Source organism: Pipistrellus hanaki (assembly GCF_964339955.1).
Source record: "Pipistrellus hanaki genome assembly, chromosome: 2".
Taxonomy (NCBI): domain Eukaryota; kingdom Metazoa; phylum Chordata; class Mammalia; order Chiroptera; family Vespertilionidae; genus Pipistrellus; species Pipistrellus hanaki.
This window is the reverse complement of record NC_140504.1, coordinates 175,132,731-175,155,916: the sequence shown is the minus strand read 5'-3', so window position 1 is coordinate 175,155,916 and position 23,186 is coordinate 175,132,731. Positions and strand designations below refer to the sequence as shown.

The 23,186-nt window shown below is 54.5% G+C and overlaps 1 protein-coding gene and 1 pseudogene across 2 annotated transcripts in view; one reads left to right on the top strand and one right to left on the bottom strand.

The window, feature by feature from the left end:
- The window catches only part of COL9A2 (collagen type IX alpha 2 chain), a 25,568-nt gene extending 10,098 nt beyond the window's left edge, over nucleotides 1-15,470 (bottom strand). Inside the window, exons 1-16 of the mRNA XM_084874557.1 lie at nucleotides 15,218-15,470; nucleotides 8,216-8,385; nucleotides 7,149-7,223; nucleotides 5,881-5,916; nucleotides 5,738-5,800; nucleotides 4,539-4,592; nucleotides 4,345-4,380; nucleotides 4,223-4,246; nucleotides 3,885-3,938; nucleotides 3,539-3,592; nucleotides 3,370-3,417; nucleotides 1,278-1,334; nucleotides 1,149-1,202; nucleotides 630-683; nucleotides 119-172; nucleotides 1-39 (exon numbers count right to left, since the gene is read on the bottom strand). The exon at nucleotides 1-39 is cut by the window's left edge and continues 15 nt beyond it. Coding sequence (XP_084730683.1) covers nucleotides 1-39; nucleotides 119-172; nucleotides 630-683; nucleotides 1,149-1,202; nucleotides 1,278-1,334; nucleotides 3,370-3,417; nucleotides 3,539-3,592; nucleotides 3,885-3,938; nucleotides 4,223-4,246; nucleotides 4,345-4,380; nucleotides 4,539-4,592; nucleotides 5,738-5,800; nucleotides 5,881-5,916; nucleotides 7,149-7,223; nucleotides 8,216-8,278 — 765 coding nt within the window. The 5' untranslated portion in view covers nucleotides 8,279-8,385; nucleotides 15,218-15,470. The remainder of the gene's footprint in view (nucleotides 40-118; nucleotides 173-629; nucleotides 684-1,148; nucleotides 1,203-1,277; nucleotides 1,335-3,369; nucleotides 3,418-3,538; nucleotides 3,593-3,884; nucleotides 3,939-4,222; nucleotides 4,247-4,344; nucleotides 4,381-4,538; nucleotides 4,593-5,737; nucleotides 5,801-5,880; nucleotides 5,917-7,148; nucleotides 7,224-8,215; nucleotides 8,386-15,217) is intronic.
- A 6,926-nt stretch (nucleotides 15,471-22,396) lies between these two features.
- Nucleotides 22,397-23,040, top strand: LOC311615934 (pre-mRNA-splicing factor 38A-like; annotated as a pseudogene). The gene has a single exon. The product of its transcript is annotated as a pre-mRNA-splicing factor 38A-like (transcript).
- The last annotated feature ends 146 nt before the right edge of the window (nucleotides 23,041-23,186 follow it).

Sequence of the window (23,186 nt, the reverse complement as noted above, 5' to 3'; positions counted from 1 at the left end):
GCCCACCGGGCCCACCATGCCTTTGTAGCCACGGGGACCCTGGCGGAGGGGGAGAGTCAGTGCTGCCCCAGAGGCCAGGGCTGTCGGGCAGCTCCTGCAGGACCCCCGACCCACTTACCGGCTCTCCTTTGGGCCCCGCCATGCCGGGGTAGCCCCGGGCCCCCTGGGGACCCTGTCGGAGAGAAGAATGAGTGACGGCGGTTGCAAGGCCGCTTCATGATACCTTCTCCGACCCCAGCCCAGCCGGCCCAGTGCCCCTCTGTGCCCGTCTCCTAGGGACCGACCCCCAGCCCGGCCGGCCCAGTGCCCCTCTGTGCCCGTCTCACAGGGACCGACCCCCAGCCCGGCCGGCCCAGTGCCCCTCTGTGCCCGTCTCACAGGGACCGACCCCCAGCCCGGCCGGCCCAGTGCCCCTCTGTGTCCGTCTCACAGGGACCGAGGCTCAGAGCGAGGGAGACGTGCGCCAGAGCCACTCAGAGGGGCAGTGGCACCGCTGGGCCGCAGCCAGTCCGCCGGCCGCCGTGGCTCTCCCCCCCTCCCCCTGTCCCCACAGTCAGCGCCACCCCCTCTCCCGGGCACAGGGCACGGAGGTCTCCGAGGACAGGAGAGGCCCCGGAAGTGCTCCTTACCGGCGGGCCCGGGATGCCTTGCTCTCCGGAAGCACCCACGTCTCCTTTGGGGCCCTGAGGGGCAGGACGGAGCGGTCAGAAGGTGGGCAGGTGGGAGACACGTATTCAGGCAGCCAAAGGCGGCATCCCTCCCCAAGGCCCCATGGCGGGGGGGCAAAGGAGGCCCGGCAGGAAGGGCCTTGCCCAGGGGCACACGGACCTAGAGCAGTGTTTCCCAAAGTGAGGTGCGCGTACCCCCAGGGGGACGGGAAGAGTTTGGTGGGGGTATGCACTGCACCGTGCTTAGCTGCGCCTCATTCTACGTTCTCATGAGAACGAGGGGTCCTCAGCGTTACGAAAATTACAGAAGGGGTACACATATGTCAAAAGTTTGGGAATCACGGACCTTGAACATGGGCCTCCTGCTTCCCAGCTCAAGACTCTGTCCCCAGAGACCACAGAGGAAGGACGGAGCGGGGAGGAGGAAGAGGTAGGGTCCTCTCCACATTCCCTCCCACGGCCCTCCGCCCTCACACCTACCGGCTTCCCGAGGCGGCCGGGATCCCCCAGAACCCCGCGCTTCCCAGGATGCCCCTGGAGGAAAAGGGGCAGCTCAGGGTGAGGCCCCCACCCCGGCTCTGCCCTCCCCCACCAGGGCCAGGCGCTCACCTTCACGCCCTGCAGCCCCTGGGGGCCTTTCACGCCCGCTGGACAGTTGGTTGGACACTGGAAAGAGAATCCCGCCGGGCTCGGTGGTCACATCCTGCCTCAGGCCGGCTGGGCGGTGCTCCCCATCCCGCCAGATCCCAGACCCTCCTGCACCCCCTCTGGCTGAGCCACTCTGCGAAGCCCCTCCCCAATCCCACTGCCCTGTCTCCGGCCCCCTCCCCTCCCCAATCCCACTGCCCTGTCTCCCTCCCCTCCCCTCCCCAATCCCACTGTCCTTCTCCGGACCCCTCCCCTCCCCAATCCCACTGCCCTGTCTCCCTCCCCTCCCCTCCCCAATCCCACTGCCCTGTCTCCCTCCCCTCCCCTCCCCCAATCCCACTGCCCTGTCTCCCTCCCCTCCCCTCCCCTCCCCAATCCCACTGCCCTGTCTCCCTCCCCTCCCCTCCCCAATCCCACTGCCCTGTCTCCCTCCCCTCCCCAATCCCACTGCCCTGTCTCCCTCCCCTCCCCAATCCCACTGCCCTGTCTCCCTCCCCTCCCCTCCCCAATCCCACTGCCCTGTCTCCCTCCCCTCCCCTCCCCAATCCCACTGCCCTGTCTCCCTCCCCTCCCCAATCCCACTGCCCTGTCTCCCTCCCCTCCCCTCCCCAATCCCACTGCCCTGTCTCCCTCCCCTCCCCAATCCCACTGCCCTGTCTCCCTCCCCTCCCCTCCCCATCCCACTGCCCTGTCTCCCTCCCCTCCCCTCCCCAATCCCACTGCCCTGTCTCCCTCCCCTCCCCTCCCCATCCCACTGCCCTGTCTCCCTCCCCTCCCCTCCCCAATCCCACTGCCCTGTCTCCCTCCCCTCCCCTCCCCTCCCCTCCCCAATCCCACTGCCCTGTCTCCCTCCCCTCCCCTCCCCAATCCCACTGTCCTTCTCCGGACCCCTCCCCTCCCCAATCCCACTGCCCTGTCTCCCTCCCCTCCCCTCCCCAATCCCACTGCCCTGTCTCCCTCCCCTCCCCTCCCCCAATCCCACTGCCCTGTCTCCCTCCCCTCCCCTCCCCTCCCCAATCCCACTGCCCTGTCTCCCTCCCCTCCCCTCCCCAATCCCACTGCCCTGTCTCCCTCCCCTCCCCAATCCCACTGCCCTGTCTCCCTCCCCTCCCCAATCCCACTGCCCTGTCTCCCTCCCCTCCCCTCCCCAATCCCACTGCCCTGTCTCCCTCCCCTCCCCTCCCCAATCCCACTGCCCTGTCTCCCTCCCCTCCCCAATCCCACTGCCCTGTCTCCCTCCCCTCCCCTCCCCAATCCCACTGCCCTGTCTCCCTCCCCTCCCCTCCCCAATCCCACTGCCCTGTCTCCCTCCCCTCCCCAATCCCACTGCCCTGTCTCCCTCCCCTCCCCTCCCCAATCCCACTGCCCTGTCTCCCTCCCCTCCCCAATCCCACTGCCCTGTCTCCCTCCCCTCCCCTCCCCATCCCACTGCCCTGTCTCCCTCCCCTCCCCAATCCCACTGCCCTGTCTCCCTCCCCTCCCCTCCCCAATCCCACTGCCCTGTCTCCCTCCCCTCCCCTCCCCATCCCACTGCCCTGTCTCCCTCCCCTCCCCTCCCCAATCCCACTGCCCTGTCTCCCTCCCCTCCCCTCCCCTCCCCTCCCCTCCCCTCCCCTCCCCAATCCCACTGCCCTGTCTCCCTCCCCTCCCCTCCCCAATCCCACTGCCCTGTCTCCCTCCCCTCCCCTCCCCAATCCCACTGCCCTGTCTCCCTCCCCTCCCCTCCCCTCCCCTCCCCCAATCCCACTGCCCTGTCTCCCTCCCCTCCCCAATCCCACTGCCCTGTCTCCGGACCCCTCCCCTCCCCCAATCCCACTGCCCTGTCTCCCTCCCCTCCCCAATCCCACTGTCCTGTCTCCCTCCCCTCCCCAATCCCACTGCCCTGTCTCCCTCCCCTCCCCAATCCCACTGCCCTGTCTCCCTCCCCTCCCCTCCCCAATCCCACTGCCCTGTCTCCCTCCCCTCCCCTCCCCAAACCCTCCCCTCTCCACCACGGCCCATCCCAGGGGGCCCGCCCCAACGCCGCATTCGCCTGGTCCCACGGCCCTCTCACCAGGAAGTCCGCGCTGCCTTCCAGGCCCTGGATGGTCCCAGGGCGGCCCTGAGGGGGGATGTGACCGTGAGACCGGACCCCGAGCCGTCCCCCCCCCCCAGGCACGCTTCCAGCGCCCCTCTCCGGCCGCGGCTGCACACCGCCACGGGGGAGGTCTGAGGACGCTTACCGGTTTCCCAGGGGGCCCCGGGGGCCCTGACGGTCCCTCCGGTCCAGGATCCCCCTGGAAGCAAGAGAGGCCGAATCACACCCTGTGCCGCCTCCCCTCCAGGTCACCGCCTGCGATGGGGCTCTTGGGGAGATGGAGGCCTGACGGGTCAGGGGTGGCCCCAGCCCGTGGTCTCCCTGGAAGACCTGCCACGGGGTGGGCTCAGCAGGAGGGGTTTCTGCCCCAGACCTGCAGGAGCCCCCTGGTGGCCAGAAGCAGGCCCAGGAACTCCCGGGGAGACAGCTGGCGAGCGGGCGTGGAGGCAGAGCGCGGGAGGCAGAGGCAGCAGGGGGGTGTCTGGGCTCACCTTGGGGCCTGTGATTCCAATCTCACCAGGGAGGCCAACAGGTCCGGGTGGTCCCTAGGAACAGAGACGTCACTGGCCAGGCTGCCTCAGAGGGTCAGCCCGTCCCAGGGGCAAAGGTAAGGGCCGGTGCCAGAGACGGACAAGTTAGGGCTTTAAGGACCAGAGGATCCCACAGCCGGTGCACAGGCCCCGAGGGGGCTGGCTCAGAGCTCTCCGGGGAGTCTGCCCGTTCCTGGCAGGAGAGCATGCTGGCCCCGCCCACGATGGCCAGTCCCCAGAAGTCCTTCTGTATCATCATCCCCGGAGTCTCAGGGCCCTGCCCCGCCCTGAGCACTTACAGGAGGTCCAGCGAAGCCAGGGCCCTAGGACAGAAGGAAAGGAGATGGGATTGACGCCCCTTCTTAAACTCCCCCCCCCCCCATCCACACAGGGTGGGCGAAGCCTCTGCAGGCATACTCACCGGCAGGCCGGGGGGACCCGGGAGCCCGGGCTGGCCCTGCAAGAGCAACGGGCGGGGCTCAGAGGCGGGGTCTCCTGGGCCCTGCTCCTCTCCCCCAGAGGCGGGGTCTCCTGGGCCCCTGCTCCTCTCCCCGCAGCCCCTCCCGAACGCGGGCTCTCCCTGCCGGGCCTGTGCTGAGTCCCTGCAGCACTTACCTTCACTCCAGGGATGCCGACCGGGCCAGGCTCCCCCTTGGCTCCAGTGAGACCCTGGGAAGAAAGAAGGCAGGTCACAGAGGGGCGGACCTGCTCCCGGACCCGTGGGCGGGGCAGGCACAGAGGGTGGGCCCCGACTGCTTTTCACCCAACTCCTGGAAGGCCCAGGAGCCTCAGCACCCCACTTTCCTTTCCTCGGTTCCCACGGTAACCCTAGGGGGTGGGCAGGCAGAAGGAGTATCTTCCTTTTGAAAGATGAGAAACCAAGTCTCAGAGATCTGTTAGCCTGGGCCTCCTGCCTCCCAATTTAGGATCTAGAAGACTTAGATGAAGGTCTGGAATGGTCATTGTCTTCTTCTTATTTTTAAATATATGTATCTTTGTTGATTTTGGAGAGGAAGGGAAGGGAGAGAGGAGAAAGAATTATTGATCGGCTGCCTCCTGCATGCCTCCCGCTGGGGATCGAGTCCGAAACCCAGGCATGTGCCCTGACTGGGAATCAAACCATGATCTCCTGGTTGACAGGTTGATGCTCAACCACTGAGCCATGCCGGCCCGGCTGGAATGGTCACGTTCTCGATGTCTGCCTTTCGCAACTTTTCCTGAGCCTTAATGTTTCATCTGCAAAGCGGATTAACAATCCTGCTTACCTCTGCGGCTGGATGTGTGAGAACTGGTGTGGCAGGCAGTGTGCTCTGTAATCTTTGCAAAGATTGGTGAGGTGGAGGAGCCCGGTGGCTGGGCACAGCTCTGAGGGGGGGGGGGGAGCTCTGAGCCAGCAGGGGCCACGCAACCTCCTCCCATCTTTCAGTGACTGACCCAAGTGTACTCCCCAACCAGACGACTACCCCAGTGGCCCTGGCTGTGTCCTTGGGGCCCCTGGGACTCTGAGATCAGCCACATGATGCTCCTCTCCGGGGCTGCACCCTGAGGGGGTCGGGTGGGGACGGGAAGAGAGGAGGAGGGGACGGACAGGGTCCCGTTCAGGCCAGCTCTGCGCAGTTTTCAGTCGGACACTTGGAAGCCAGCAATGTGACGCTAACTCCGGCTGCGGCAGAGTCAGTGCTCCTGGGGTCGGGGTGCAGCTCCAGGGAGATGACAAGTCACAGGAAGGGGACGGGGCTCATAACTGTAGAGTCTCATCCTGCTGCTCCGCTCGGAACCAAACGTCAGGGAGGAGGCCAGAGTCGGCTACTCACGTCAATCCCGGGCTTGCCGTCCGGCCCGTCCGGCCCCGCTTTGCCAGGGTCTCCCTTAGGTCCCTTGGAAACAGATTACGCACATTAGCGAGAGGAGGGCAGGCACCAGCGGAGTCAAAGATCGAAGGAGAAAACGCACTCACCGGAGGGCCGGCCTTCCCAGGGGGCCCCTTGTCACCCTGCAAGATACAGGCTGGTGAGACAGCAGGCGCTGGCTTCTGCCACCCAAGGGGGCACACAGACCCTGGCTGACAGATCCACGTGCCTCTCTCCTCACCCTCTTCTCCTCTGTCCTGGATCCCCTCCGCCTTGCACTTTTTAGGAAAATAGCTCCATCTCTATTTGTCTATCTCTCTCAAAAAAAAAAAAATAATAAAAATAAATGATACATTGATTGAGACCATCGCAGACAGGAGGAGAGGGTGATATCAGCATGGTTTCAGACATGCCCATGCTGGCTAGGTGCTGGTGATGAGACCTGCAAACGGGGCCGTGGGCTCCAAATTACCCGTGGGGAGCCGGTTGGTGCCCCTTGGGTTTGGGCAAGTGTGGGAAGAAACTTTTAGAAAAACACGAAGGGGAGGTGAGTGGAGTAAAGAGACTGGGGTGGGGAAAGGGGGCCTCTGAAGGGGCAGATTCAAACTTCCCAAGGCAGGAAGGAGCTCCTTTCCCTGGGGACAAAGGACGCTTGGTGGAGGACAGGCTTGGTGGAGGACAGGCTTGGTGGAGGACAGGCTTGGTGGAGGACAGGCTTGGTGGAGGACAGGCTTGGTGGAGGACAGGCGGGGCCTGGAGTCAGATTCGGCCCCAGAGCGGCCTCCAGGCATCTCTGCCGCGGGCAGCAGCCAGAGACCTGGCAGGAGCCCAGCTCGCTGTGTTTGGGGGTGGGGGCACCAGACTGAATAGCCGTCTGTCCAGATGGGTAAACATGGAGCTAACCTCCCGCTGAATGAGGCTTTAACCCTCCCCGTGCTGGGGAGATCAGGGAAGAAATGCAAAAGGAAGAGACAGGAGTCTGGCCCCAGCTGGTCAGCGGTCTGGCCAAGGCCTCCAAACTGTCCTGAAGCAGCACGCAGATGCCAGGGGGCAGGGCCCAGGGGTTCAGGCGTCTCCCGCCTTCCAGAGGAGGGAGAGGCCGGGAAGGGGCTCAGGCGTCGCTGGGGGCGGGGGCGGGGGGACAGCCCTGCAGCTCCCGGTCTGTGGGCAGCTGCTCTAACGGGCTCTGCCTCTCCCCGTGGGTTTGAGGTTTTTGCAGAACAAACAGGCCCCTTGTGGGGCGGGCGGCGCCGCCTACTGGCCACAGAGGGCACTGCAGCTCCAGGAGCCCGCCCGCCCCCTCCCCGCGGCCGGCGCTCACAAAGTCCCGCTTTGTCCGCCGCCCTCCCGCCGCGGCCCCGGTTCGGAGACTCACGTCGATGCCGTCGGATCCCGGCATCCCCGGCGGCCCCGGGGGGCCCGGGGGGCCTCGCTCTCCGGGCGGACCTCTCTGCAAACACACACGGGGGTGCAGCCGTCAGACGGCGCGGGGAGCGGGCGTCCCGGGGGCGCACCCCCCACCCAGGGGAGAATTCCGCAGGAAGCGGCAGACTTCCCTTACTGAGAACCTGTGTACCCCACACGGAGCACCCGACAGAAAGCTCGGGCTGGGGCGCACAGCTTGGGAAACAGACTCGGGGAGATGAACAATGACCCCAGGGGGAAGAGGGGCGCCGAGATGCCCCGGTGCCACGTTGCCCCTGCGAGGTCTGGGGAGGAGCCGATGGGAACCTGGTGGCTCAAGTCAGCCCCAGATGGAGCAGGGAGGGCCGCTGGGGGTGTGCTCAGACGGCCAGCAGGTCCGGGTGCTGAGTAGGTGCCCTGTCCCCTCCCCCGGAGAGGGTAAACCGAGGGGAAGCAGGAGAGGCTGGGACGGGGAAGGGGGGGGCTGTTCTCTTCTCCCACCCAAAGCGCCCCTCTCCCCACACCGCCCCCCTTCCTCCCGGGGGACAGCCCCGACCCAGGCGGGGCTCCGCGTTGCCGGTGCCGCCTTCCCTGCGCTGGAGCCCGCGGGAGCCCCGAACACCCAGGCACCAGGGGCGTCCGGGCGCTGCACACCCGGGTGCCCTCGGAAGGCGCGGGGCGGGGGGTGGGGGTGGGGGGGAGCAGCGTCTGGCTGGAGCCGGCGCCCCCGGCAGGCGGCGGGGCTGGGGCTCCGGAGCCCCGTGAATGGGCCCATTGTCCCCGCCACCTGGACCCGGCGCCAGCTCCGTCCCCGGTGCGGTCCCCGCGGGGCGAGCATCCCGGGGCCGGTCCCGCTGGCTCCCCGGCTCCCCACCCGGTCCGGCGCGGGGTGCCCTGTGCGTACCCCACCGAGGGACCCGTGTCCCGTGGTACAGGGGGTGGCGGCGGGGGGGGCGGCAGAGCCCTGCACGGACGCCAGCCCGGACCCTGGACGCCGCACCCCGGACCCCGGCCCGGCGGGGGCGGCCGTGGACTTACGATCTGCGCCAGGGCGAGCCCGAGCGCCTGGAGCAGGACGAGGAGGCCGCGGGGGGCGGCCATGGCGACTCCGACGGCTGAGGCTGAGGCTGCGCTCCGGCGCCGGCTGCTCTGGGCGCGGCGAGCCCGGCCCCCCAATATGCGGCGGGGCGGGGGCTGCGGGCTGTCACCTGAGAGGACCGGGAGGGAGGCCCCTGCCCTCCGCCCAGCTCCGCCCCGCCGTCCGCCGCCAGCGCCCACCTCCGTCCGCCCGGCTCCCCCCTCCCCATCCCCGCCTGCAACGTGAGCAGCGGCCTCTGGGGGAGGAGGCGGAGGGCCGTCCAGGGGCCCCTCCGGCCTGACCTCCGGGCCCCGCACCTCCGCTGGCCCGCGCCCCCGCCCGTCACTGGCCCACGGCCCCCGCCCCTGCCGCCTGAGGCCTGGGCCGGTCCCCCCTCCAGCCCGAGGGGCCTCAGGACCTCTCAGCACAGCTGCCCAGCCCCTTCCACACACACGCAGCCCTTTCACATGGAAATACCCCGAAGCCCTTCCTGGGCCGCCAGCCTGGGCACACCCCACCTGCCTCCTACCCGTGCTGACAGAGAATTCTTTACTGGAGTGGTCTGCCACCTACCCCAAACTTCCTCCTCTCCATCCACCTCCACCCCCTGCTTCTGCCTCAGCGGGGAGTCCAGGCCTTGGCCCTCCTGGCGTCCACGTCCAGGCGTCCACGGCCTGGCCCCTCTCCGATCGCCGTTTCTTCCCCTCAGCTCCCTTAAGCACCCGAGTCTCTGGGGTTGGGCCTTCTCACTCGCCAGGCGTGATCTCCCCCAGGTTCACGGAGACAACCACCACCTCCTAAACCAGTTTCCAGAGCCCACCTGTCCAGCACAGCCTCTCTCCAGAGTCCCTCCCCTCCCCTCCCCTCGACTTAAGCAATGTTGGTCCAGTGCTCAGGACTGCTACTCTGTTACTCACTGCACGTCTAACCACAAGCACTGAACGCTGTTGGAAGTCTCCGTTTCCGCATCTGTAGAAGGGAATGGCTGGAGTCCCTATCTCACAACAGAGTTTGGGTGAAGCCTGGATAAGATTCTGCATGTGGAATGCTTCACCTAGCATTACTTTAGCTTTCGTTGTGATTTGCTGAGGATCCTCTGTTTACCAGGCTTGCATCCCATGTGGGGAAGATGGCCACAAGCAGGTCGGCCCTAATAATCCAGAGAATATCCTCTGGAACCTCGGAAAGCCCAACGCCGGGGGGCATATTGGCAAAGGGCCCTGGGTTTTCAAGGCTGTTGCTGGAGCTGAGTTCGGGAAAATGGGTTTGAGAGGATTTCATTGATCTGCCTTGTAACGTGAAGAAGAATTTGGAGTTAGTAGGAAGGGAGATGATGGGAGGAGGTGGGAGAGGGACCATGGGCATTGCCTGGGATGGGTGGGATCTCTAAGAAATAGGATGTCTAAAGTTGTTGGGGTTTTTTTATTTATTTATTTTTTTTACAGAGAGGAAGTGAGAGGGATAGAGAGTTAGAAACGTCGATGAGAGAGAATCATCGATCAGCTGCCTTCTGCGCACACACACCCCCCCCCACTGGGGATGCGCCTGCAACCAAGGCACATGCCCTTGACCGGAATCGAACCCAGGACCCTTCAGTCCGCAGGCCCCCTCTATCCACTGAGCCAAACCGGTTTCGGCAGAGTTGTTGGTTTTATATTACCCATTTCTTCATCTCTTTGGGGCTAAACACACAAAGGCCTTGTGTGAGTTTCCTTTTTGTGTGGAAACGATGGACGGGGAATACCCCTTGTCTGTTGCAGCACGGCAAATCACCTAAGAACACAGTGGCATAGGATGACAATTTCTTGGATCAGGAACTCAGGAATGGCTCTGCTGATTCTTTCTAACCCAGGAATCTGTTAGGAGGGTGCAGACAGACGGTGGCTGGGGTTGGCATCATCTAGGAGACTTCTTCACCCACATGCTTGGTGCCTGTACTATAAGGTGAGCAGACGTCCCGCTTTTGGCGGGACAGTCCCGATTTTTTTTAAAAAAATCGGGACTGTCCCGCCAAAAGCGGGACGTCTGCTCACCTTACTGTACTGGGAAGCCTCCACCAGCTGGGCCTGGAGCAGCCGGGATTTCCTAAGCAGCTCTCTGTCTCTCCTCCATGTCTTGTTGGGCTTTCCATGAAGCGTCATCAGCATGGTAGCTGAACGCCTCACACAGCAAATCAGAGAGAGGGAGAATACCAGACAGAAACAGAATTGCCTCTTAGGACCTCATCTCAGAAGGCACACAGCATCCGTGTCACCTCTTTCTTTCGGTCCAGGCAATTACAGAAGTCTGCGGAGGCTCAAAGGGAGGGAACAGGGATCTCCTCTCTTGATGGACAAGCATCCATAGGACATTTCAAGAAGCACTTGGAGGATGGGACTTCCCTCGGTGCAGCTCTCTTTGGAAAATACAGCCTATCCCCCCTGGGCTTATACCCCGCATTGATTCAATGGAAGCTGGAACTCAAAGCCAGAGCTGACGAAGAGAAATGTTGGGGAAGGCTTTGGGGCCACCGGAAGTACTCTAGAGGTTCCAGACAATTGCATACCGCTCTTCAGGAGCAGGGAGACCTGAATAAATGGTCATCTCTCCACATTCCTGGATAGGAAGACTCAATGTTGCAAAAATGTGAGATTAATCTATGAACTCCATGCAATCCCAATCAAAATCAATGCGGTTTTCATGAAACTTGACAAGCTGATTCTAAAGAGAATCTAGGAGAAAAACAGCATGAAAATAGCCAAGAAGTGTTGGGGGGGGGGGTGCCTTAGCTGGTTTGGCTCAGTGGATAGAGCATCAGTCTATGGACTGAAGGGTCTCAGGTTCAATTCAGTTCCCTGACCCTGGTCGGGGTGGGTGCAGGAGGCAACCAATGGATGTGTCTCTCTCACATCGATGTTTCCCTTTGTCTCTCCCTCTCCCCTCCCTCTCTCTAAAAATCAATGGGAAAATATCCTCAGGTGAGAATTAACAAACAAACAAAAAAGAGAGAGAGAGAAAGGTCTTTCCCTATGAGCGATTAAAACATGGCACAAAAACAACCCCTCCAGCCGAAACCGGTTTGGCTCAGTGGATAGAGCATCGGCCTTGGACTGAAAGGTCCCAGGTTTGATTCCGGTCAAGGGCACGTACCTTGGCTGCGGGTACGTCCCCAGTGGGAGGTGTGCAGGAGGCAGCTGATGGAAGTTTCTAACTCTCTATCCCTCTCCCTTCCTCTCTGTGAAAAATCAATAAAATATATATATTTTTAAAAACAACCCCTCCCCCCCAAATAACATAATACAAAATTAATTATTCAAAGGTGTTTTACCAGCCCAGGAACAGATTTTTAAAAAAGAGAGTCAGACAAGAAACACACACATTTTTTCAGATGTATTTAATCTATAATAAAAGTCTATATAGTTCATTTACGATAAAGGTCAAATTTAAGGTAAATGAGAAAGGAGTAGACCAGTTAATTAATGTTGAGGCACCTGTATAACCTATCTAATAAAGAGGGAATATGCTATTGGCCCTCGTCCCATCGAAAAGATGGCAGTACCCACAGCCAATAAGGAGTGAATATGCTAATGGACTGTCCCACCCTCAGATATGGCAGAACTTAGAACCAATAAGGAGGGAATATGCTAATTGATTGCCACACCCTCAAATATGGTGGTGCCCACAGCCACAAGATGGCGGCACCTGGTCCCCTCAGCCCTGCCGGGGTGACAGGCTTGTGGCAAGGCCAGGCCCTCCCCCAGGTGGGCCCAGATGCTCTGTGCGCCTACCCCCAGAGTCCCCAGTCCCCTCAGCCACCCCCAGCTGCCCAGAGCCACCAGAGGCTCAGGTAACCAGGGTTGGCCGAGGCTTGCACTGCCGGCAGTGGCAGCAGTAGAGGTGTGATGGGGCATTGCCTTCCTTTGATTGCTGGGTCATCTCCTGCCCCTGACGGCTCCTGGGCTGTGAGAGAGGGCAGACCAGGCTGAGAGACCCCCCCACTCCAGTGCATGAATTTTTATGCACTGGACCTCTCATATATTCAGAAAAATTAAAGTTAGAGTTCTACATCAGCATATAAAACATGTATCTCTGGACAAATGAATTGTGGACCCAAATATAAAAATAACAAACTATAAAAATCTAAAGGAAATTTTTTAAAAATAATTTTGTGGTAAGGATAACTTTCCTGAGCAATACACAAAACCATGAAAAAAAAAATGTTTAAATTTGACTTCATACTTTATTTAATCCTCACCCGAGGATATTTTTCCATTGATTTTAGAGAGAGTGGAAGAGAGGGGAGCATCAGAGAGAGAGACACATCAATGTGAGAGACACATAGATTGTCTGCCTCCTGCATGGGATTGAGCCCAAAACCCATGCATGTGCTCTGACCAGGAACCTAACCATTATCTTCTGGTTCATGTGTCTACACTGTACCCCAGAGTTACACCAGCTGGGCTCTGCTCTTGTCTTTCCACCTAACATGGTAATTACTCTGCGAGAAAAAGCCTGGAGATGTGGGCCCAAGAAGCCAGGTCCTGGACAGAGAGAAGATTGACACCACACCCGGCAAATCCTCCTCTCTCTCCTGAGGAGTGGGCGGAGCCTGGGAGCGCCCCCTTCAGCCTGGAACAAAACGCAGCGGGGGAGAGAAAAGTCCCTTCTGTTTCCTTCTCATCCAAATTGATTCAAAACTTATTTTCTCGCCAAAACCGGTTCGGCTCAGTGGATAGAGCGTCAGTCTGTGGACTGAAAGGTCCCGGGTTCGATTCCGATCAAGGGCATGTACCTTGGTTGCGGGCACATCCCCAGTAGGGGGTGTGCAAGAGGCAGCTGGTCGATGTATCTCTCTCATCGATGTTTCTAACTATCTATCCCTCTCTCTTCCTCTCTGTAAAAAATCAATAAAATATATATTTTTAAAAAACAACTTATTTTCTTTCTTTCAATAAAAGTTTAAATCTTAATCATAGAGATAGTTCATGTTCAAGCTGAGACTGAGTCTGTCTGATTCATTGCTGTGCTCCCAAACTGCAGATGTCCACAGATTTCTGCGTCAGCAAGTGACAAGTCACTGAATCAACCCCTAACATGCATGGGATCTGCAGGCTGACCCTTCCCCCAGCCTCCTCCCCGCCACGCCCTCTCTCTCATGGGCGGGTTCTCAGGGTCTAGTTCAGAGCGATAGAATCAGAGCTTTTACAGCTGTGCTCTGGATTGTAGTGTGAGGACACCTTCAAACAACATAATCATAAAAAGAGTAGCCAGGAGCTATTGTTATTAACAATAACATCCAAAACCTGTTTGGCTCGGTGGATAGAGCATCAGCCTGCGAACTGAAAGGTCCCAGGTTCGATTCTGGTCAAGGGCATGTACCTTGGTTGCGGGCACATCCCCAGTAAAGGTTGTGCAAGAGGCAGCTGATCAATGATTCTCTATCATCGATGTTTCTAACTCTCTATCCCTCTCTCTTCTCCTCTGTAAAAAAATTAATAAAATATATATATTTAAAAATAACATTTATCATCTCTATAGTTATATCATTAAATTATAATATTTATAATAATACTTACTGAGCACTTGCAATATGACAGACATTGAAGTTGTGTGCTGCGTGCATTTTGTCAAGTCCTCACCGCAGGTTGGTGTGCTGCTGGTGGTGTGATTATTCCTTCCAAGCCTGAGGCTTAGGGAGTAAAGCAATTTCGTTCCTGTTCTTCTTCCTGGATTGATTACTTATTCCCACTGTTTCTGACTCATGGTAGGTACCAGTCATGTGCATTTCCTTCCTTTTCCGCTAAGACCACACATAATATTTGCAGTTTGGGCTCTGCACAAAGATGGATGGCAGAGCCGGCCACCGGCTTGCCACCGCTGTTGTTTTGCTGGTCCTACCTTTAGAGAATTCTTAGAATCTAGTCTGACTTGAGGGCTGGGCCGCTCCAGTATACAATCCTCAGACCTCTACTCTCTAGCCTTCCGATGGGCTGATTCTTTCTCCCTAACTCCGATAGGAAGGAGGGTGGACTGAGAGGGCGCGTAGAAAAGGCAGCCCACCTGTTTTCTCGGGTTTCCCACCAAGTCCTCTGTTCCTCCTCCCGGCATGCAGTAAATCAGGCTTTCGGAGGATCTGGCGCCGCCTAGTGGCCATGGTCTGCAGCACACGATGCTGACAAATGGATTAAAAGCCCCTTGCTCACGGAACTCTTAGGGAGATGAAATGGGGAGAAAAGACAGAACGCTCTGTGGGAACTCTACGAGGGAGAGATCATGGCTTCTGGGGAATTGGAACTTACAATTTCAGCTACTATATTCAGCTATACTTGGACCCTGATTCTACCAGATACTAATTGTATGACCGTGGGCAAGTCACTTCCCCTCTTTGAGCATGCCTTTTGATGTCCAGGAAGTGCCCGGCAAGCTTTGGCTATTTTAGGTAAGAAGGATCTTTGCAAGCAAAGGCAGGGGACAGGGAAAATGTTCAGAACACGGGGCAGGTGCCATGCTTCCTCTTCCTCACTGGGAAGAGGGTTAGTCCCGTGGAGCAAGGTGGGTGGGGGAGCATGACTCTCTTAACCACAGCAAAGTGAGGGGAGCTGGAACCCCTTCTTGGAACTAGCTGCTCATTCTAGGCTGAGCCCCAGTCTTTTTTTTTTTTTTTTAATATATATATTTTATTGATTTTTTAGAGAGAGGAAGAGAGAGAGGGATAGAGTTAGAAACATTGATGAGAGAGAATCATCGACCAGCTGCCTCCTGCACACCCCCTACTGGTACATGCCCTTGACCGGAATCGAACCCGGGACCCTTGAGTCTGCAGACCGATGCTCTATCCACTGAGCCAAACCGGTTTCGGCTGAGCCTCAGTCTTAAGCAGGTTCGCCTACCTGGTCTCTGGCTGCCCTCCCCTCACATGCTGGGCAAAAAAGCCAACCCGTCCGCTTCCTTCCCAAGCCAGAGCAGAGCTCTTCCAAACTCACGTGAACTGGCCAATCCTGACCCTGGTTCCCTCTGATCCTTCCCCAGTTCTGAAGTGATGCTGGTAAGCTGTGCTATGCTGGCTTCCACGAGCTGTTTTCTACTGGCTTCCTCTCACATGGCTGTAATTTCCCATGCTCCTCTGTGGGTTTCTTTTATCTGCCCACGCTTATCATTCCTAAGGGTCCTGTCCTGCCCTTGTCTCTTTACTGCCCATGTTCTTCCTAACCCACTCCTCCGACTTTGACTATGGCCTAGATGTTGTCCCCAGAGCTTCACACCCACTATCCAACGGTCCCTGTGGATGGCCCTGATATGTCCAAAACGAAATTATCTGCTTGCCTCCAAAACTGTGCTTCCTGTGTTGATTACATAGCCAATGGTTCCGTCCTCTGCCCTATTGCATAAGCAGAAAATGTGGTTGTCAGCTTGGACTCTTCCCGCCCTCCTCCCTCTCCTCCCCCAGAAGCATTATCACCGTGTCCCAGTCACTGTGCCTTATACATGTTTATCTAATCCACCCACCGCTCTCCATCCCGCAGTGACTCTGACACCAGCCTCTTGTGCTCGGATTATTACAACTGCCTCTGGACTGGACTCTTTGCCTCAGTTTCACCCCTCGTCTGTCTCTTGTGTTCCCTCCCGGATGCTTTAAGGAGAGCCCGTTTCTTAGCCTTTTCCGTCTTCTAGGGGCTTCCCACATTTCCTGGTTCCTGACCCCCTTCTTCCATTTTCAAAGCCAGAAAAGCTACATCTCTCTGACCATTCTCCCATCGTCAAATCTCTCTGCTTCTCTCCTGTTTTCCTCTTCCACCTTTAAAGACCTTGATGGCATTAGACCCACTTGCATAATCCAGGATATCTCCATCTCAAAATCCTTAACTTAATCATATCTACAAAGACCCACTTGCCATGTGATATAACAGATTCACAAGTTCAGAGGATTAGAAGATGGACATCTTTGGAGGATTATTATTCTGCCTACCACAGACCTTTCTCTGTCCCCACCCCCAAATACTAGTGTCTGTCCTGCATACAAACTACACTTGCCTCATTTCAAAAAGTCCCCCAAAAGTCCCAGCCCATTCAAGTATTAACAACTAAAAGTCCAAAATTTCATCCAAATCCCACCAGCTCAGTCTGGCCAGTGTGGCTTAATGTTTGAGCACCAACCTATGAACCAGGGCACATGCTCTGGTTGTGGGCTCAATCCCCAGTAGGGGGCATGTAGGAAGCAGCCAATCAATGAGTCCCTCTCTCCTCATTGATGTTTCTATCTCTTCCTCTCTGAAATCAATAAAAAATACTTTTAGCCGAAACCGGTTTGGCTCAGTGGATAGAGCGTCTGCCTGCGGACTGAAAGGTCCCGGGTTTGATTCTGGTCAAGGGCATGACCTTGGTTGTGGGTACATCCCCAGGATGGGGCGGGGGGTGTGTGTGTGCAGGAGGCAGCTAATCGATGATTGTCTCTCATCGATGTTTCTAACTTTCTATCTCTCTTCTCTGTAAAAAAAAAATCAATAAAATATATTTTAAAAAATAAAATAAAATAAAAATATTTTTTAAAAAATCCCACCAGTTCAAAAGGCCCAAATATCATCATCTGACTCATCTATATTAGGCACTAGATGAGATTTAATATAAGCTCATTGGTCCCAAGTGCTTTAAAGATTAAATTGGACCAACTCCATTAGGTTTCAGGGCCTGGGGACACTAATGTTCTGTGGCTCTGTCCTTGGAGTCATTTTCCTTTTTTCATGAAGTATAGAACCTGTTTTCATCCCGTTGGTAGAATTTTACGGGTCCATCCTGCAGCCTTCATTTATTTCTCTCTGTCCTTTTCTATCCAAGTGGCACTGTTCCTCCTGATATAAAATTCTCAAGAACCTTGTGGGTCTCTCATGTATGTCTCAGGGATTCACACCATTAGATAAGAGGCTCTTTCATGATCTTTCCTAAATAAATCCATTTCTATTTTTGGCTTCTGTTGAGATAGCTGAGGGGATCCATGAGTCACACACATAATCTCTTCAAAAAGATTTTTTTTCAAGAAAAACAATTTTAAATATAATCTTACATGCAATAAACATTAATATTTCAAGAAAAATGATTTTAAATGTAACAATGTCATATGCAATAAACATTAATATTTCAAGAAAAAAAAGTTTAAATATAATACTATTACCAAAGCTGTACTAACATGGAATAATATCACACAAGTTGTAGGAAATATTAAAAATCTGCAAGTAACAGGATTATTTCTATTATGTTCTAAAATATTTTTTCTCTGATCCTATTTTTGTTCATCAGTTTATGTTGTTCATTATATTCCACAAATGAGTGAGATCATGTGATATTTATCTTTCTCCGACTGGCTTATTTCACTTAGCATAATGCTCTCCAGGAACATCCACACTGTTGCAAATGGTAAGAGTTCCTTCTTCTTTTTTTAAAAAAATTCTTTATTGTTTAAAGTGTTACATACTTCTCCTTCCCACCCCCCATTGATCTCTTCCTGGCTGCCCCCACCCCGCAGCACATGTCCTCACCCCACCCCCCTGTCTGTGTCCATTGGTTATACTCTTATGCATGCATACAAGTCCTTTGGTTGATCTCTTACCTCTTCCTCCCCGCCTTCCCTCATAGGTTGGACAGTCTGTTCAATGCTTTTATGACTCTAGTTCTATTCTTGTTCATCAGCTTATGTTTTCCTTATATTCCACAAATGAATGAGATCATGTGATATTTATCTTTCTCTGACTGGCTTATCTTGCTTAGCATAATGATCTCCAGTTCCATCCATGCTGTTGCAAATGGTAAGAATTCCTTTTTTACAGCAGCTTAGTATTCCATTGTGTAGATGTACCTCAGTTTTCTAATCCATTCGTCTGCTGATGGGCATTTAGGCTGTTTCCAAATCTTAGCTATTGTAAATTGTGCTGCTGTGAACATAGGGGTGCATATATCCTTTCTGATTGGTGTTTCTGATTTCTTGGGCTATATTCCTAAAAGTGGGGTTACTGGGTCAAATGGGAGTTCCATTTTTAATTTTTTGAGGAAACTCCATACTGTTTTCCAAAGTTTTCAAGTGTGAGATGGTACCTTATTGTTGTTTTGATTTGCAACTCTCGGATGATTAGTGACTGAGCATGTTTTCATATGTCTCTTGGCCTTCGGTGCGTCCACTTTTTTTTTTTTTTTTTTTTTTTATTTTTTTTAATCAATCTTTATTGTTCATATTATTACAAAAGGTTCCTCATTTCTTCCCCCCTCCACCAGGTTCCCACCCCACCCTCTGCCCCTTCCCCATCCCCCATTGTCCTCATCCATAGGTGCACAGTTTATGTTCAGTCTCTTCCTCCCTCCCTTTCCCCGATAGTAAATCCCTTTTCAGATAGTAAATCTGTTACTTAGCATTTTCTCATATCAATAATACCTCCACATGCCCAAAGATACACTTCACACAAAAGACATTTCCAAATAGGTCAACCAGCCTCATCCAGGCCCCACCCAAGGCACTCACAGATCAACACCCCAGCGTTATACTAACTCAACACATCCAGATCTAAGCCTTCATCACTTGATTCAGCAGACCCTCAAGTTCCCGCAAAAGTTTCCAGCCATGTCTGAGAGGCAGCCGTGGGCAGGGACAGGCGAGGAGCGAGCTGTTTCGGGCCTGGCTGCTCCGGGCCTGGCCTCTGTTGCTCTGGTTCGTTCCACAACCAGCTGCTCCAGGTCTGGTCACTGCCGCTCCCGACCTAGTTGCTCTGGACTTGGCTGTTGTTGCTACAGGCCTGGCCGCACCCGACCCGGCTGCTCTGGGCCCGGTTGCTCCGGTCCCGGCCGCTCCGGGCCTGGCCGCTCCCAGCCTGTCAGCCGCTGCTCCGGGCCTGGCCGCACCAGACCCGGCTGCTCCGGGCCTGGCCGCTCCCAGCCTGGCAGCTGCTGCTCCGGGCCTGGCTGCTCCCAGCCTGGCAGCCGCTGCTCCGAGCCTGGCCACTCCCAGCCTGGCAGCCACTGCTCCGGGCCTGGCCGCACCAGACCTGGCTGCTTCGGGCCTGGCCGCTCCCAGCCTGGCAGCTGCTCGGTGCGTCCACTTTTGAGAAGTGTCTATTTAGGTCCTTTGCCCATTTTTTTTATTGGATTGTTTATTTTTTTTGTTAAGTTTTATGAGTGCCCTATAAACTTTGGAGATTAAACAATTATCAAGCCAAAACCTGTTTGGTTCAGCGGTAGAGCGTCGGTCTGGACTGAAGGATCCAGGGTTCGATTCCAGTCAAGGGCATGTGCGTTGGTTGCGGGCACATGCCCGGTGGGGGGTGTGCAGGAGGCAGCTGGTTGATGTTTCTCTCTCATCAACGTTTCTAGCTCTCTATCTCTCTCCCTTCCTCTCTGTAAAAAATCAATAAAATATATATTAAAAAAAAAAACAGTTATTGAATGTAACTTTGGCAAATATGTTCTCCCATGCCTTGGACTCTCTTGTTTTGTTGATGACTTATTTTGCAGTGCAGAAGCCTTTTATTTTGATGCAGTCCCATTTGTTTATTTTCTCCTTAGTTTACATTGTCCTGGGAGATGTGTCAATAAAGATATGGCTACGAGATATGTCAATATTTTGCAGCCTATGGGTTCTTCTAAGATTTGTATAGTTTCCTGTCTTATGTTTAAGTCTTTCATCCATTTGAGATTATTTTTGTGTATGGTGTAAATTGGTGGTCTAGTTTCACTTTTTTTTACATGTATCTATCCAATATTTACAATACCATCTATTGAAGAGACTATCTTGCCTTCTTTGTATGCTCTTGCCTCCTTTGTCAAATATTAATTGAGCATAATAGCATGGTTTGATTTCTGGATTCTCTCTGACAATATATCTTTTAATTGTAATATCATTAGCAACCTAGATAGGCTGAGAATTCCCCAAATTATTAAATCCTTGTTCATTCTTAAAATATATACTAGTACATATTTTTATTGATTTCAGAGAAGAAAGGAGTGGGAGAGATAGAAACATCAATGATGAGAGAGGATCATTGATTGGCTGCCTCCTGCATGCCCACTCCACAATCTGTGTACATACCCTGACCAGGAATCTAACCATGACCTCCTAGTTCATAGGTCTTCACTCAGCCACTGAACCACACCAGCCGGGCGATATGTTTTCTTTACCATATGCTCCTCTCTTCCTTATGAGTTTTCACAGGCAGTCATTAACATCCATATATCTACTAAGTCTGTTGAAGGTGATTGAGGCTGGTGATCATGTCACCCAAGTAGGATTCGGAAATCCAGGTCAAGCTGCTATTGCCTATTGCTCTCCGAGTTGCAAACTCGGGGTAACTGAGGCCTGGGCGATGGTTCCCCTCCCCCGTGGAACCCTCCCGGGTTTTGGCACCAAATGTTAAGATTGCCGATGGAGAAATGCATGAGGCCAAAAGGAGTAAAGAATTAAACTTGCCAAACTCCTTTTGGCCTCATGGCCTCATGCATTTCTCCATTGGCAATCTTAACATTTGGTGCCAAAACCCGGGAGGGTTCCACGGGGGAGGGGAACCATCGCCCAGGCCTCAGTTACCCCGAGTTTGCAACTCGGAGAGCAATAGGCAATAGCAGCTTGACCTGGATTTCCGAATCCTACTTGGGTGACATGATCACCAGCCTCAATCACCTTCAACAGACTTAGTAGATATATGGATGTTAATGACTGCCTGTGAAAACTCATAAGGAAGAGAGGAGCATATGGTAAAGAAAACATATCGCCCGGCTGGTGTGGTTCAGTGGCTGAGTGAAGACCTATGAACTAGGCCTTAGGACTGAAGGGTCCCAGGTTTGATTCCGGTCAAGGGCACACGCTTGGGTTGCAGGCTTGATCCCCAGTAGGGGGCGTGCCAGATCCTCTCTCATCATTGATGTTTCTATCTCTCTCTCTTCTTCTTCCTTCCTCTCTGAAATCAATAAAACTATATTTTTAAAAAAGAATTATAAACTTATTTTTACCTCTGCTAGCAGAAGGGCTGAGACCAAAATGGCATCAGGGGGCAGCGATACTTATGTCTCTTGTAAAGGTCAGTCAGAGTAGCTGGTCAGATCAGGTACGGTGGGGGCCGGGTCTAGGCAGTCCACTAGAAACTGGATGAGGCAGTTTACAGGAAACTGAAGGCTGTTAATCATGAAACCTATAAAGAGAATAACAGGAAATCTCCGGGAGGGCTCCAAGCAGGGCATAATGGAGCACAAGAATGTATCTAACAATGATATGAGGACTATATTATGATAATTCATGTAAAGAGATTAGCATAGTACCTGGCACAAAGTAAGTGCTCAGTAAATGTTCATTGCTATGTATGAATGATAAACTCAACCACATAAAGGTTTAAGAAAAATCTGGCTCTGCACAAAGACAACAGGCTTGTGGGGAGAGGGGCCTGGGAAACGTTGGTGGCAGCTCAGTTGCCGATTTCACATTACTTACCGGGGGCTGGGGTCGGGTTGGGAAAGGGGACGGGAAAGGGTTGGAGTATGTGCCTTTAAGATGAAGTAAATTGCTGAGACCGGTTTGGCTCAGTGGATAGAGCGTCGGCCTGCGGACTGAAAGGTCCCGGGTTCGATTCCGGTCAAGGGCATGTACCTTGGTTGCAGGCACATCCCCAGTAGGGGGTGTGCAAGAGGCAGCTGGTCGATGTTTCTCTCTCATGGATGTTTCTAACTCTCTATCCTCTCAATTCCTCTCTGTGTAAAATCAATAAAATATATTAAAAAAAAAAAAAAAAAAAAGATGAGGTAAATGGGGACCAGGAAACTTACAAAATCAATCAATCAATCTGAACCAGGCCCGGTAGCTCTGTGGCTTAGAGAGTCATTCAGATATGCCGAGGTTGCTGTCTGATCCCCAGTCAGGGCAGGCACATCCATGAATGCCTCGATAAATGGAACCAAGTTCTAAAAATGGCGAACCAGCCCTAACTGGTTTGGCTCAGTAGATAGAGCATCTGCCTTCGGACCGAAGGGTCCTAGGTTCAATTCCGGGCAAGGGCATGTACCTTGGTTGCAGGCATATTCCCAGTAGGAGTGTGCAGGAGGTAGCTGATCGATGTTTCTCTCTCATCAATGTTTCTAACTCTCTATCCCTCTCCCTTTCTCTATGTAAAAAAATCAATAAAATATATATATATTTTTAAATGGTGAACCGCAGAGTGAAGGATCCCCACAGCATCCACTGCACCAACCTTCAATATCTGGGGGAGGACATCATTCTGACTGGAATCTATGAGTCCAAGGATTGGAAAGAGGAGTGCTTTGGGTTGACGGCTGAACTTGCAGTTGATAAAGCCATAGAGTTAAAGTTTGTGGGTGGCGCGTATGGTGGCAACATAAAGCCATCTCCTTTTCTGTGTTGGACCTTGAAGTTGCTGCAGATTCAACCGGAGAAGAATATCATTGTTGAGTTTATAAAAAATGAAGGCCTCAAATACATTCACATGTTGGGAGCACTTTACATGAGGCTGGCAGGCACTGCAATTGATTGCTACGAGTTCATGGGGCCTCTGTACAACGGCTATGGAAAAATTAAGAGCCAGAACCGAAATGGGGATTTTGAGCTGATGCACGTAGATGAATTCATTGATGAACGACTGCGCTGTGGGAGAGTCTATGACATCGTTCTGCCCGGCTACAGAAACGCTATGTGCTAGAGAAAGCCGAGCAATTGGAGCCGCGGGTTAGCGCTCTGGGAGAGGACATGGATGATGTCCTGTGAAGAGGATGAGAAGTTGCAGAGGGTAGTACCATCACTGATCACCGCTGGAGAAGCTTTGGAGACTAGGCCCCTTGCCCACACAGCGCTATGGAGAAATGTTGGTGAAAAAAAGGATGTAAGCTGACAAGGTCCTTGCAACTGAGGGGGCTAGCAGGGCTGGCCCCCTACCCAAACAGTTTTCCCAGACTTGTTTGGATGGCTACTATCAGTAG